The 15,330-nt window shown below is 41.8% G+C and overlaps 1 protein-coding gene across 1 annotated transcript; it reads right to left on the reverse strand.

The window, feature by feature from the left end:
• Positions 1–272: 272 nt before the first annotated feature.
• On the reverse strand, positions 273–15,044 carry setd7 (SET domain containing 7, histone lysine methyltransferase). The gene is made up of 8 exons (XM_017423087.3): positions 14,900–15,044; positions 13,050–13,179; positions 12,350–12,551; positions 12,070–12,259; positions 6,860–6,941; positions 6,668–6,785; positions 6,109–6,266; positions 273–979 (listed from the first exon to the last, which is right to left on the reverse strand). The coding sequence occupies exons 1-8, from the start codon at positions 14,937–14,939 to the stop codon at positions 787–789; spliced, it is 1,113 nt and encodes a 370-aa protein (XP_017278576.1). The 5' UTR covers positions 14,940–15,044; the 3' UTR covers positions 273–786.
• Positions 15,045–15,330: the final 286 nt, after the last annotated feature.

Below are 15,330 nucleotides of genomic sequence, written 5' to 3' on the forward strand. Positions count from 1 at the left end.
TCAACACCTGTACAGACAGTAACATCACCCACTACAATAACTTCATCTGACAGGAGGACAAGATGGGTTATAAAGTCTGAACAATCATTTAAAAACACAAATGTTTTTTTTTAACTTTCTTTTTTTCCATCCTTATCCAGATCTGGAAAATACTAAAAACCAATTCCAGATTTTTCAGGACTGAATAGAAACCCTATAGGTTGTTTTTTTTTTATCTTTAGAGCAGAAACGTAAACACTTTACGAGATGAACACCTGGAGTTAGCACAGACAGAAGCCTGAAATGATGACTTTTATTGTTGAGGAGGAACAGATAATGACCTTACAGACATGGAAGGTCAAACAAAGATTTTATTTTTCAGGGGTCTGGAGAATATTTACAAATATCAGGAAATATGCAAATATTAAATATTCATTATATTTTCTTTTTTTCTGTCAAAAATAGACCTATAAAGTTATGTGAACTTGTAAAATGTCCGATGTTTTAGATTGAGCTCAACAGATGTAAACAGATAAATCCTGTAAAGGTCAAAGGTCAGCCTCTGAGCAGGAAACACTGAATGGCCTTTACGTTTGTAATGAATAGGGCAGTTTTGCGTCTCCAGTTTAAACTCAGCTCCTCAAAGATCTTTGGGTTCCTTGCATAGTTCTGGTGTCCTTCTGGCCAAAACGGATCATTCAGCCAAAACACTCGCAGCATTTCTTCTAAAGCCAACTCACCCAGAAAATGGAGACGGTCAGCAGCTACAGGACACATCCTCCTGGATTCTGGTACTGATCTGAGTTTTCACTGGCCAGCAAGAGCCACCTGTACCTGCTGGAACAACTCAAACTCCTTCTTGTACCAATCAGGAGCCTCTGGGCCTTTGTGTCCCGTCGACTCGAGGTCATAACCGTACGAAACAGTGAGCTCCTCATCTTTCTGCACAGACCTCAAGGTTCGGATGCATTTGATTGGCCCAAAACGAGGATGGACATACCTGGACAGAAAAACAAAAACATGTAAAGTCAGTCACTCAAAGGTTCTTTGGTTAACCACCTGGATTCACACTGAAGCAGAAACACCTCGAACCAAGACGAGGGTTAGGCTAACAGGTTCAAACTGTAATCTGATTACTCTCCTTGAGAAAAGCTTTTCATGGCAAAGTATGGGATTTATTTAGAGGAAAAAACAGTTTTCCACTCCTTACTGAACAAGAGGGAAACCCCTGAACTAGCCATGACACAACGCAAAATAAAATGACAGTTCACAGAGAAAAAAAAAACGAGCGGATTTAAGTAAAAATGTCACAGTGCCTCTTCAGATGACAAACTGCTGCTACAAGAATGTTAACAATATGTTTAAGTGAGCGTTGTTCTTATTAGGCTGTGAGTGAGACATTAAACTACATTCTATTCAGGAGTGAACGGCTGTGAGCTGAGAGACTTCCAGGACAAACTTTAGCTACTTGAAGCAGAAAAGAGTCACGGTGTTTCTCCTTGAGGGCTCTGAACCATCAGAACTGATGCCAGGCCCAGCATGCCCTCCAGCATGCCCTCTGCAGGAGCTCAGCCACACACAGAGTCCAGTTCTCCACTTGTAGGCACCAGGGAGGAGCAGTTCTGCTACAGCTAACCTACCCGTCCGACCTTCTGTCATCAGAGGCCTGCTTATGAAAACCTGCTTACAGGCCAAAATCCCAGCGTGTCTGCTCAACGATGAACTGTGGATGTAACGCTTACACAGAGGTTTGAGTGAACAAAATGTTTTAGCTGCTTTATGAGCTCGCTGATAGAAGTGACATCAGCCCCTCGGAGCTCGCTCCTGGTTGAGACAGACCTGAGCAGCACCTCTGCAGGAGAGACAGAAAGTGGAGCAGCAGGATTTGTGTTCTGAAACAAAACTCTATGACTGGCTCAGGAACTGGCTTACAAATGATAAATGGCCTGAACTTGTATAGCACTTTATCAAGTCAGAGGACTCCATAGTGCTTCACACCACAATCAGTCATCCACCCATTCACACACTGATGGTAAGCTACATTGTAATTACACCTGACCACCACCAGTGGGCAAGGCAGGTTTAAGTGGACAGAACGGGGGCTTGAACCAGCAACCCACCGGTTACAGGACGAACCCCTACCTCCTGAGCCACTGCCGCCCCAACAAGCCAAAAGAAACCAAGCAAAGATGAAACAGAAACTACAAAGGGTGCACTTCCTGACTTGTCGCAGCCCCTTTTTGGGCTCCCTCAGCTGGCCTGAGCTGCATCTCTGAGCAGAGACAGCGAAATAAGCAGCAGGATTTGTCCGAAGAGACGCTCACATGACAGCTCAGGTAGAAAGGAAAAGCTGCACGAGAAGTTAGGATTGCCTGATGGATTTTGATTCGATTTTGCCTAAAGCTTTTTCTTATAAGTCACTATAGACCAGGGGTGGGCAATCCTGGTCCTCCAGGGCCACCTTCCTGCATGTTTTACTTGTTTCTCTGCTCAAACACAGCTGATTTGAATAAATGGGTGATTAACAGGCTTCTGCAGAACATGAAGAGGGGATTTAACCACTGAATCAGGTGTGTTGGAGCAGGGAAACAAGTAAAACATGCAGGATGGTGGCCCTCAAGGACCAGGATTACCTACCTACCTTTAGTTTACTTGATCTCCTCAGGAAGTAAAGGCCCTCATTATCTGTTCTGTCCACCAGGACAGATCCCTCCAAAGGTCTTTAATAATATACTGCCCTTTGGTCTTTATCTGTCTGTCTGTCCAATGTTGACCTGCAGTAACCTGCTAGGATTAACCTTCCTCTGGTGTTAGCTTTCTCCTGCCATCTGTAGTGTTAGCGGGTCATTTTGGACCCGTGTATTAAATCAGCCATAAAATGCCCTAAAAACAATCTTTTATCATCCAATGTTTTTCTTAACTCTTGTTTAGCTGGTTGGGCTCCCTTATCCATGAAAAGATTGGTTTTAATATGTTTTTGTGGCCCCCTGGGCCTTTGTTTTAACAAAATACCCCTCGTTTTCAATGTCTAAAAAGTGGTCAAATGAACCTTAAGAGAAGAAGGCAACAAAATAATCAGTTGTTCTGTTACCTGAGTGTAACTGAGAGATATTAAAACACATTTCTTAAATGTTCAACAAAAAAAAGATTTTAATTTTAATATTATCAAATATAGCAACATCAATGGTGTTTCGGGTCATTTTGGACCCGTATATATTTACTTCAAGAAAAGGGCAAAAACAAGTCTTTTTTTTCCCACACAATAGAACTTTAATACAATATTTAACAATATGAAAAACAGAACAGTCATAAATAATAACAAATTACAATAAAACAAAGATTTGCAAGGTCAAATAAACAACCAATTGAGAAAATCACATCTAAAGAAATCAAGTACTTGTTCTATAAATACTCTGTGCAAAGAACATGCCTGTGTGTGTGTGTGTGTGTTTAGATGCATGTGTTGCAAAAAGTGACACTTTTAGTGTGTTCTTTACAGATATATTTGTTGCAGGTGAAGCACACTATGTAGGTTTTTCTGTCCATATTGCTAGGGCAGACCTGACACCTCTTTCTTTTTGAGCGAGGTGGTCTCACTGGCATTGTGGCTGTGGATGGAGTGCTTGAGGCAGGGCTGGCTGCTGAGGGGGAAGGTGATGCTGATGCTCTTCTTGTTGCTGTGGATGTGGATGGCGTGTTTGGTGACCACTGCAGCTGTCTGACCAAGTCTGCAGCAGCTGGCTCTCGGGGCACCCGTTCCCGTTGCTCAATGTGCGGCTTGACAAGGGAATTCCCGAGCTCCTCAAGAAACATTCTCCGCTTGGTGTTTTGGGTTGAATTCCACCCTTGGTGAATATGGGTCCACAACACAAATGCATTGTATGCAGACACATTGAGGATGTTGTAAAACACAACCATTGGCCATCTCCTGGTCATTCGCTGGCAAGTGTAGGTGGCAGTCAGCTTGTCCAGATTGTCCACTCCTCCTTTGTTTTTGTTGTAGTCCAGGATGATTATGGGCTTTTTGTCACTTCCTGATGACACGGCAGCATCTTTATGAAGAGTGGACATCAGTATCACATTCCGTCGTTTTTTTGGACAGTATGAAACAACAGTGGTGGTATCTGTGAAAACAAATTTGGAGGAAAGTGGAGCCCTGTCCTTCACCAGCAACATTTCAGCAGGCAGCTCAGGTTTATTTTTTTTTACTGTGCCCACCATGGTGAGTTTCCTCCTGAGAAGTTCTTGTCCAAGGTCATAGCTGGTAAAAAAAATTGTCACAAGTGATGTTGTGACCCTGCAGTCCAGTAGTCAAATCGAGGACTACACGTTTTCCTTGGTTTTTTTCAGGGATGCCGCTTGCAGATTTGCCTGTGTAAATCTGTAGGTTCCACGCATAGCTTGTTTTAGCATCACAGGCTGCCCAGATTTTTATGCCATATTTGCCTGGCTTGCTAGGCATGTATTGCCGGAACGGGCATTTTCCTCGGAAAGGGAGAAAACGTTCATCCACTGTCACCTCTGGCCCTGGGTTGAACATCAGTGGAAGGAGTTGCACCCATCTCTCCCAAACATCCCTGATGGGAGCAAGCTTGTCAGATTTTGCTCTGGTGTCTCGATTGTCAAATCTGAGGACTCTTGAGATCATCTGAAAGGTCCGAAGAGACATTGTTGCCCGGAAAATATTTCTGCCCGTTGATGCATTCCAGAGACTCTCAGTTGCCTCATTGCTGGATCTGTAAACTCCAGCAAGGAGGAGAACACCAATGTAGGCATCCAGGTACGTCTCATCAATGTCTTTCCAAGTGTTGCCATGGACTTTTTTCCCCTCAAGGTTTGTCATAGCAATTATGACTTTTTTTAGTGACAATGGCAAAAAAAGATCAAAGCACATCTTGATGTCACTTACTCTTGTCACAGCAAACCTCGTGACCCCAGGGGTCATTTTGATGATGTTTGCAGCAGCTGTCCTTCCATGCACATCAGGAGGAACTGTGCTCCAACGGATGTTGCCACGTTTGGATTGGAATGATTCAGCAGGAGCAGCTTCAGCACCAGTGACCTCCTCTTCAGACTGATCAGTTGTGTCTGTTTCTTCCAATTGGTACTCCACATCATCTTCGTTCTCAGAGGCCTGCTCATCTCCATCGCTAAAATCCTGTGTGTCCTCTGCCTCATTTGCAGCAAAGATGTGATCCAAAGCTTCATTTACAGTGAATCTTCTCATTGTTGCATCCTGTGAATTGGAGATGTGTACTCTGCAAGTCACCACGTCTACACTCAAATGGCTTGACAAGCCTGGACATGTCTCCCTTTGTTTGTTCTCGCAAAAAGGCAAAGAGAAAAGCCCCTAAATGAACTTCAAGTGGTTGGAGGAAGAGGCTGTTGGTTGATTGTGTGTTTATGATTTAATTTTTGGCATTTTTTTATTGTTTTATAATCGAAAATTTTAACCGGGTCACAAATGACCCGAACACCACAAAAGTCATTTTTTCACCAGAGCACTTTATAATTTAGTAAAAAAAAAAAAAATTATTTTACTTTGTTTAAATGGAAGTCCCTGACAAAGTCAAAAAGTTTCAACGCAAAAAACAAATGTATGAAGTACTTTTATGCATGCTAAAACTCAAAACGGGTCCGTAGGGACCCTAACACCATAGGAAGGTTAAATGATGTGAACCAAACAGTTGACACCTTGTCAACAGATTAATGGATGTTTGTTTTTACATTGTCCTGCGTGTAATGACCTGTTTGATGTGATGTATATCATCCTATGTCTTTAATGTGCATTAAACCAAACTCCAGCTGATGTCTGACTGCATAGGTAAAAAATACTGACTGGACTTGACAACCATACAGGTTAGGCTAACTGGAAAGTCTAATGTGGCCCAAAGTGTGTGTGTGTGTTTAGTCCTGTTGTGGTCTGCTGACCTGTCCCGGATGCACCCCCTCTCACCCACTGCCTGCTGAAATAGGCTCCACACCCACCACTCTGAACAGGATTGGGTACAGAAAGTAAATGACTAAGTGTTGCATTTGAAAGTAGTTACATCTAGCTGTGCATCTTTATTAAAACCAAAGTGTGATGGGTGTCCGCTTTGTCTTGTAATTGTGTCTGTTTGAACTCACGGCTCATATCTGCAGTTAGGGTTGAAGGAGTGGTTGGCCTTATGGCCCAGAGAGGCACAGTATTTATCCATCTGGTCAAATGGCTGCGGAACATCGATCACAGTATCTTCATCAAGTGAGATGGTGTTTCCATTCAGAGCCCAGTCTCGACTGTCCACCTGGAGAATCCAGAATCAGGGTTACAGTACAATGGGACTGTCCTAATAGGCACTTTCACAAAACACTTCAAGCCAGGACAGAGACTCCTTCTGTCTGCCACGGTGTGACTTCTGAATGGACTGAGGAGGCATGGAGGTTTGAAGCCAACCCATCATGCTCCATCATGTGGGGGGAGTTCGAAGTAGAGACACTGCTCCTCTTCATCTAAAAGGAGTCAGCTGAGGCGGTTTGAGTGTCCAATTAGGAAGCCTCCCTCTAAACATTTTCTGTGCATGTCCCATTGGGAAGAGAACCTAAACCCCAGACCTAAAACTCTCTGGTGGGGCTATCCTCCCTGGTCTGGAAACATCTTTAAATCTTTTTGTAGGACAATGGAAACAAATTCCTTTATTTTGCATACCTCAGAGTGTGTGATGCGGACTCCGTTGTAAAAAGCCATCACAGTTTCAGGCTCGGCGTCTGTCTTGGCGAACAGTCCCTGTCCAGCTTCTTTGATCAAAGACTCGGCCACAAACACCCTGATTCAGACAGGAAATATGACGTTCATCACCTGTCACCTGTCAGTGAGGGGCGCCACACAAAGGTGACCTACCTCTGGCTCTCATACGGGTCAGGTAGCAGAGCGTGAGTGGAGATACAGGTGGACGTGGACTTGTCATATGAAAACACAGGACCTTTAAAACAAAAACAAGTTACCTTGTTAGGAAAAAAAAAAGAAAATCTCCAGGACAACTGTATAATAAACTTTATTCCAAGACAACAAATAGTCAATACAGATTTAAAACTTGGCGTCATTTGTGTAAACAACGGAAGAGCTATGGACAACGTTGGCCCTGTGTTGTTGCTGTTTTTTAAACTTATGGGGATTCTCCTGAGACTTCAGGAAGAGAGGTGCAGTGGAAGAAATGCTCTGGATGCCGCGATTGTTGCGCGGAGTAGGACAGCTGTTATCCGCTGGAGATTTCAGGCTTTACAGCGCCTTCAGCTGGGGGACAGACGGCAGAAACGTGGCAGGGTAAGCTAATGCTGTTGTTTATAGTCCTATTACTTCATTACCGTTTCAAAATTTTCTATCGTTGTTTTCTTCGTTCTTCTTATGCTTCAATCTGGTCACACCCACGACCAATGAGTGAACAGGACCTAAGCTTGCATGACCCACGAAAGCAGGGCCGGCCCGCTGGCCCGACTCCAAAACAGGGACCGGCTTTGAAAAAATGCCGGTGGAAACGCATGCAAAGCAAGCCGAGTAGAGTGGAGCCGGGACCTTTAGAGCCCGTGGAAAAGGGGCATTACAGTCACCTACTTCAATAGACAAATTATCAAGGTATAAGTTAAAAAGAACAGGAGACAAAATGCCACCTTGTCTGACTCCATTAGTTACAGAAAAAGGGTCAGAAACCTGCGAACCCCACTTAACTTGCATAGACTGATTGGAATACCAATAATGTAAAATTCTAATTAAATATGCAAGAACGCCTCTACTGTGCAGTTTAATAAACAACTTATGGTGGTTAACTCTGTCAAAAGCTTTAGATACATCTAAAAACACAAAAACAGAAGTGTTCTGTCTCTTATATTTACTTACAATTTCCTTCAATGAATAAATACATAAATCAGTACTGAGCTTACTAATAAAACCAAACTGATTGTCAGTACTTGTTATATACTCTTGAAGTCTTTCTAATAGAATATGTTCCAAGAGTTTAGACAATACACTTGCCAAGGCATTTGGTCTATAGTTATCAGTACTAGATATCTTCCCAGTTTTATCTTTTACTACTGGCACTAATAGTACAGGTAACATGGAATCAGGTAGAATACCATGTTTTAGAAAACCGGTAAAGCACAGTGAAAGTAACACATGAACTCTTTGATTAGCATACTTTAGGTGCTCTGCTGATATTTGGTCAAGACTGCATGCTTTATTTAATGGCATTTTCTCAATAGCTACACCTACTTCATCTGGTCGGACAATCATACCTTCATTGAAGTTAATATTGCCAACATTGAACCTCTGACTATTTGCACAATTAAAAATTCCAGAGTAATACTTCCTCCATATTTCCACAATATTTTTATCCCCAGTAACCCCTTCAATAGTTGCTGGCAGTAAAGGCTTACTGTTATTAATGAACTTTTATCTCCCTCCAAAACTCAGGTACTTTATTACACTGGACTTTATTTGCCAGGGAGTTTGCCTGCATTCTCTGTTCATTCATTTTAATAAAGCAGACAGCATTCTTAAATCTAGCATTGGCAATTTTCTTAAGCTCCAAAGTTGCTCCAAATCTTGGCTTTCCTGCAGCAACCCAATCCTTATAGGCTACTCTAAGCTCAGCATACAGTACAGAGACGTACTCTGTCCAGCCTGGTACTGACACACACCTTGTTGACCTTTTTTGGGCAAGGCAACTGCTGTTATTGTTCAGGCAATCAATAATCTTCTGAAACAAAGTATATAATGCATTTTTATGCACCATATTTTCACAGTTAGCATTGCCACACAACAAAGCTTCCCTATGTATAGTAATGTTGTACAGGCTTTTATCCAGCAGTAAGTTATGTCTCCTGATATCCTTGTCGGACACTTTAGCCCAAATCAGCTTCCTTCTTTGTGTGCTATTCTCATAACTGAGCAACTCTGGCACATTTTAACAGTTTAGTTCCACATAAACAGGAATGTGATCAGATGTTGCCAATGGATACAAAATCTCCACCTTAGTTATGCTTCCATGTGCATCAGCAGTGCATATACAGTGATCAAGCCAAGATGTTGTATGCCGTGATTCACTGATATATGTATGACTGTCTGCTGGCAGCTTCACTTTAGTAGATAAAACCAGGTTATTATCTAGACAAAACTGAACTAAGTGTTGTCCAAAGAGGGAATAAGTATCCACTATATCAGCATTCATGTCACCAACAATGAAGACACAATTGTATTCACATTCTCTAATAAATCAGCTTATAAAACCAAGTTTAGCTAAATACTCATCTTCATTTTGCTGACACTCATACGGAGTATAAACATTTAAAATCAAAAAGACTTTGTTCTTAAGAACAATCTTTACTGCAATACACCAGTTCATATCTAATTTGACAGCCAAGATGTGAGCGTCATATTTCTTACGCCAAAGGATGGGCACGTCTCCAGGAATCCTTCCTGTAATTATTCCAGAAGACAGATCTGTTGTAGATTCCCCGGTGCCATAAAAGTCGCTATGAAAATAATTTAAGTGTTCCAGGCTCTGCTTAGATAACATGGTTTTTTGTAAGCACAGTATATAAGTGTTCTCCAAGAGTTTATCAATAACAATCCGGCGCACCTTATCTTCAGCACGATTTCCAAGACGCAAACCGCAACACTTATATGACACAATTCATATGATCTATTGTAGTATCATTCCTCTTTGGAGCAGCAGCTTCCTCATTAGGCCCACTTGTTTGACCATCAGAAGGTGTGTTCACCTCTTCCAAGCCAGCTGAGATCCTTGCTCTGCGCTTTTCATAAAAGTGCCTCACGAAGATGCCTTCAGGCCAGAGCTGCAGGTCATACAATTCTGTCAGCTCATTACACTCAGTAGATACTTTAAATGAGCTGCATCGACTCTGGGTCGTGTTAATCTTTTTACACATCACCTCCCGATGCAGTTTTTCTTTCAGATAATCTGCCAGTAACCTCAGCGTTAAGTCAGAACAGAATTTTGTTGCAAACACACTCACCAACTTAGTTTTTACCGCTTTAATCCTTCCTTCGGCACTGGTTCCCACAAAGACATGTTTCTTATCTTTATGCATGTACTGTTGGGAACTTAGCTCGCCAGAGCCTTTACCAGAAACGTGCTTTAAACAACAACCATGTTTAACCACATGACTCCAAGCAGGTGACACCATTCCTGAGCCCAAAGGCTTCGCTCCGTCCAAATCCATTGGAGCTCCGCTCACCGCACCACGGTCATCCACAACCGTTCCACCCGCTGCAATCTTTGAATTAGTTTGCTCCTCGGTACCACCAGCTGGCCACACCGTTCTCTCCACACTCCTCAGCTGGTCGTCACAGGGTGGGTTAGCTTTACCCCCTCCGTTCGTACCTTGTAGCTCCAGCACACACAAGCGCTGGCGCATGTTTTTCATTACCGCCCAAAGGTTCTCACAAGTATCCATTTGAGCAGACATGGCTTGTCTCATGAGGGACACATCAGCACTTTCCAAGCAGACACGATACATCAACACTGCTGAAAGTAATAGGAGGAAGTTCATCCAGATGGTGGGTAACAAAACGAGGAATGTTTTCTCCAGCCTCATTAAGTAGTTTTAGACAACTTCCTTTTGTTGGCCTTTATATGCCACGAAACGCTGTGTGGAGCTTGGACATAGTTCGAAGAGGACTTTCTTTGATTCCTCAATCCACTCCGACCCAAAGTGATTCACAGCCAGTAAAATGATGTCATCATGGCTTAATTTCTTCATTTTGACAACCAGAAAGTTTAAAAATTCATCTTCAACAAGAGTTTTGCCATCAGATGTAGTATAAATCACTGGTTTGGTTCTGGATTTAACAAGAGCAGATCCACCGCCACCTGAAGCACCACCTGAAGCACCACCTGAAGCACCCGCCATCTTCAGATAAGCTGACATTCACACATTCACTCTGTTTAAAAAAACAGAGTGAATAATCAAATTTCCAGCAGATTAGATCATAAGTCAGACACTTTGTTGTGCTGCTTTTCTAATGTCAGCTTTTATTATAAAATCTTAAAATATTTAGATTACAGAACCAGTCCACTGACACTGTTATATTAAATGTTTATTTTATCATGTAGGGAACAAACACCACTGCTCACAACTTGACCATTTATCATAACACAAAAATAGTTTTAATAAAAAACAAACAAAAAAATGAAATGTGTGTTCTGGGATTGTTTTTCATATGATCACAATTTCTGTTTTTATGGTAAAGAAAAAAAGTCAGAATGGAGATTTAAGATAAAACTTGATTTAGAAACAGAGGCCTAATGGTTTAAACCTTTAAAATAAACCCGGTCCTTTGACAAAAAACTTCCAGTTGGCTGTTTATTACCACAACATTTATCAATAATGCAGTAAAGATTAAATATTGTTAATACATCTGTCCTGTTTCTAAGAATCAGATATTCATGATAAATAACTAAATATGACCCAAACATGGAGCAAAAAGCAGCTGGTTTTGTTTGAAAGTGTGGGGAGGTAGCATGTCTCATTGCTCTGATGAGTCTTGACTCACATCTACTTCTAGACAATGACTTTGTCAACTTTGTCTCGAAACAAACTTATTTTTTTCCTCCAGGTTAAGTAGTATTGAAAAACTCTTTAAAAAGTCTTCAGCTGATCCAAAATGCTGCTGCCAGAGTTCTGATGAGAGTTCTGATGAGAGATGAGATTTCTCCAGTTTTAGCTTCTCTCCATTGGCTCCCTGATAAATTCAGAATAGAATTTTAAAATCTTCCTAGCATCCAAAGCTCTCAACAACCAAGCTCCATCTTATATTAAAGATCTTAACAGAGCAATTTACTCTGAAACTGCAGGTTTACTTGTGGTTCTTAGAGTTTCTAAAAGCAGAATGAGAGGCAGAGCTTTCAGTTCTTAGGCTCCTCTCTTGTTGAACCAACTTTCCACACTTCCTCAATCTGCTGCTGTCTTTACTCTCTACTCTCCATATTTGTATTTGTAATTACTTTTAGCATTAACATGTGTTGTTCTTGAATTGAATTTAAATCCTGAACCGGCACTGACTCACACAACAAACATGGCCTTGGTACTTACTGTTGGGTGGGATTTCAAAGTGTGGTTTTCCAGTCTGGTCGGACTTCAGCGTGGCCAGGCGAGCCCTGATTAAGTCCCCGTCCACGAAGCTTCCATACAGAGCTGTGCAGCCATCTGGGTAAATGTAAGCTACAGAATCACCGGTCATCTCTCCGTCTTTGTTCACCTCCCCAAACAGACAGCCCCCGTCCTAAAACACCACAGAACACCACAAACACTGATCCAGGTGTCATGTCTTTTACTTGGACCTTTTGGCTGTCAGAGTTCTGCAGTCACTCACAGGGTGGTACACCCAGCACTCCCCACAGTGCCTGTTGTCTCGGTACTGGCCCCTGAACACCAGGCGGCCCTCTCCATCCACCTCTTGAGCAAGCCCGTTGAGCTCGCCGTCCACATACGTCCCATTGAGAACACCCCCATCTTCGTACCTGTACACCCCCTGACCCTGCAGAGCATCATCTACATAAAAACCCTCCAAGGTACTGCGGACAGAGAGACAGCAGCAGTGAGAATCCTGCTTCAGACAGAGCTAAATTAGTGCCACATGTTTGTTTACTCCACATTTCTACTTTAAGCAAGCTTTTACTAACCCACGTGCAGAAAAAATATGTGTAACTGCTGTTGGGCTCTTTTCAGCACTGTCTGACCTAGAAACACCCACTTTATAGAAAAAAAATCTAGTCTGTGTATTCCTACTCCTATTCTGGACTAAGGCGGTCCTCCAGAGCAGTGGGTAAAGCCTCCAAATGATCCATAATACTGGTTGTTATAATTCAAATATTTTTTTATTTGTTTATTTATAGGTCCAATTACTTCACACTTAGTGCATCTGACAGGTGAAAAATGATCAGAATCAAATACAACTAATTCATTTGAGGTATTGAGCCCAATTCAGTGTTTTATTTATTTATTCTCTGTTGTAAGAATGAAACCTCACTGCCATGGTCAACAACATCCTGTAACTCGTATCTTTAACCCACCTTCCATCAAAGAAGAAGAACTTGCCCTTTCCATTCTTTTCTCCGTGGCTGAAGTGTCCTTCAAAACGATCACTGGATGAATAGGTTACTGTGCAGAAACCATGGGGCTGACCGTCTTCATCCAGCGGCCCTGCTCACCCCGCCCCACACACGCGCACACACACACACACACACACACACACACAGTACAAAAGTTAACAGTTGTGGCTGCTCATGTTTTTATTATTGCAATTTTTTGATCATCTGCCTTAATAAAGCCTCCTTAGATCATCTGCAGATTGTTCAGAATGTGCCTGCAGGGTTACTGACCAAGTCCTCCAGGTATTCATCTGCTACACTGGCCTCCAATCACTTTTAGAGTCAATTTTTAGGCTCTGGTTTCATGTTTTAAAACTCAACAGGGACAAATGCCAGCATACATCAGACAACGTGTAAACTCACAAATCCCAGGCATCACAAACAGAGATCGAAAACAAGTATCATTAGGGGTGAAAGTCCAAACCGTCGGGAAGACAACCAGAGGTGGCAGTCCAGAGCTGTTTAACTAAAGATTACCTGTTTTATTTAACTATAGACTGACTGGATTATTTAACTGTTGATTAACCATATTTTTTACCTGTATGTTGAAGTATTTAACTGACAGGTACCCAACATTCCTGTTTGCGATGCTATGCAGCATTTTCCAAGTTTCTAGCCTTGTTCCTCTCTAAATGTGAAACATGGATTATGGTATCATTTTAAGATGAACCTAAACACACACACACACATATATATATATTTCAATAAAACAATATAAAATATACAGCTTTGCCTTTTGGTTAGGGTGCTCTTTTTGATTACCTGATTTATAAGACATGTATAATAATATATATGATAAAACAGAGCCCAGTTTTTATAAGAACCAGATAAATTGAAGCTTCCCTGTGGAGCAGAGTTTGTCCTCACAGACAGTTACTTATCACCGTCATACGTCATGGCGGCTGTTTCACAATCAACTATCAGCTGTTAAACACAGACTCTCTGACGAACTAAACAAGCATACTTGTTATAATTACTGTTCTCAGTAAAAACAGCCTGAAGCAGCTTCCTCCTGCGTCCTGCGGCGATCTCGTCCCTGATTTGCATATTCTGCATTTTTATTACATCATGTACATGTCGTTTGTTCGTTTATTGGTGTGTAGAATAGTAAAATAAACGTCACCGGGAAATGCAAATCTACCTCCATACAGGGTTTTTTTTTTTAGCAGCGTGACTGAGTCAAGTGAACCGGATCACTTCACTGACTGACTCAAATTAATCCCAGTCCATGAACTTATCCCAATTTACCAGCGCTCTCCCTCTTTACATTTATTAGAATATTGATTGTGACAAAATAGTTTACTTAGTTGAATAATTCTGGCTTCATTCCTATAACTGGATTAAGATTTTGATGTAGTACTTTGTTTTACCTAGAAGAACCATTGCATCACAAACTGAAGTAATGTAATCTATGCTATAGACTGTTAGCTCTGAACAAAAAAAATGAAGGTTGAAACCATATTACCAGTTTGATGCACAAATTATTTATTATTTATGTTAAACTCCAAATTAAAAGTATTATTTAAATGTGGATTATTTGAAACTCTGCCCGGTGGAAGTGCTAGAAGCGGGCACGCTGCTGGCGGCTCACTGACTCGCTCGCCTTTCGAACGGACTCCTCCTGGAACTAAAGCCCCCGGCTTTCAGAAACACCGACAGGGCCTACCGACAGACTGACGGACGAATTTATAAGAGGTCGAAGAAAGACTGAGTTTAGACTGTAATATAACTGTCCCCTGCTTGTACCATATCTGAAAGGTGTTGATACAAACCTTCTACAGTCTCGTCCACACTGTCTTCATCGCTGTCCATGCTGCTGCAAGAGCCGGGCGGCGTCACGGATCAGCTGGGAGAAGATGTGTCATGGTAGGTGTCTGCGTCCATGCCTGATCAAAACTTAGTTAAAGTTAAAAAAAACTGTTCATAAATATTCGTGTTGTCATTCATATGTATCTAGAATATTGCCAGCAAACATTTGACACATTTATTGTCATTTCTAGCTAGTTTTGCAATTTGAAAGGAGAGCGGCAGAGGACTAGTGAGCATCAGAGCCACTATACAGGATGAAACAACCAAGATCCTGGAATACATCAAGAAGAAAGCCCCTAATCTCTATAGCTGAGAGATATCTCTAATATCTGCTAAGTGAACATCTCAGGCAGCAGAAACCCAATGTGGAAGAGGAGAAAGAGAAACCCTCATG

This window comes from Kryptolebias marmoratus, linkage group LG9, assembly GCF_001649575.2.
Source record: "Kryptolebias marmoratus isolate JLee-2015 linkage group LG9, ASM164957v2, whole genome shotgun sequence".
NCBI lineage: Eukaryota > Metazoa > Chordata > Actinopteri > Cyprinodontiformes > Rivulidae > Kryptolebias > Kryptolebias marmoratus.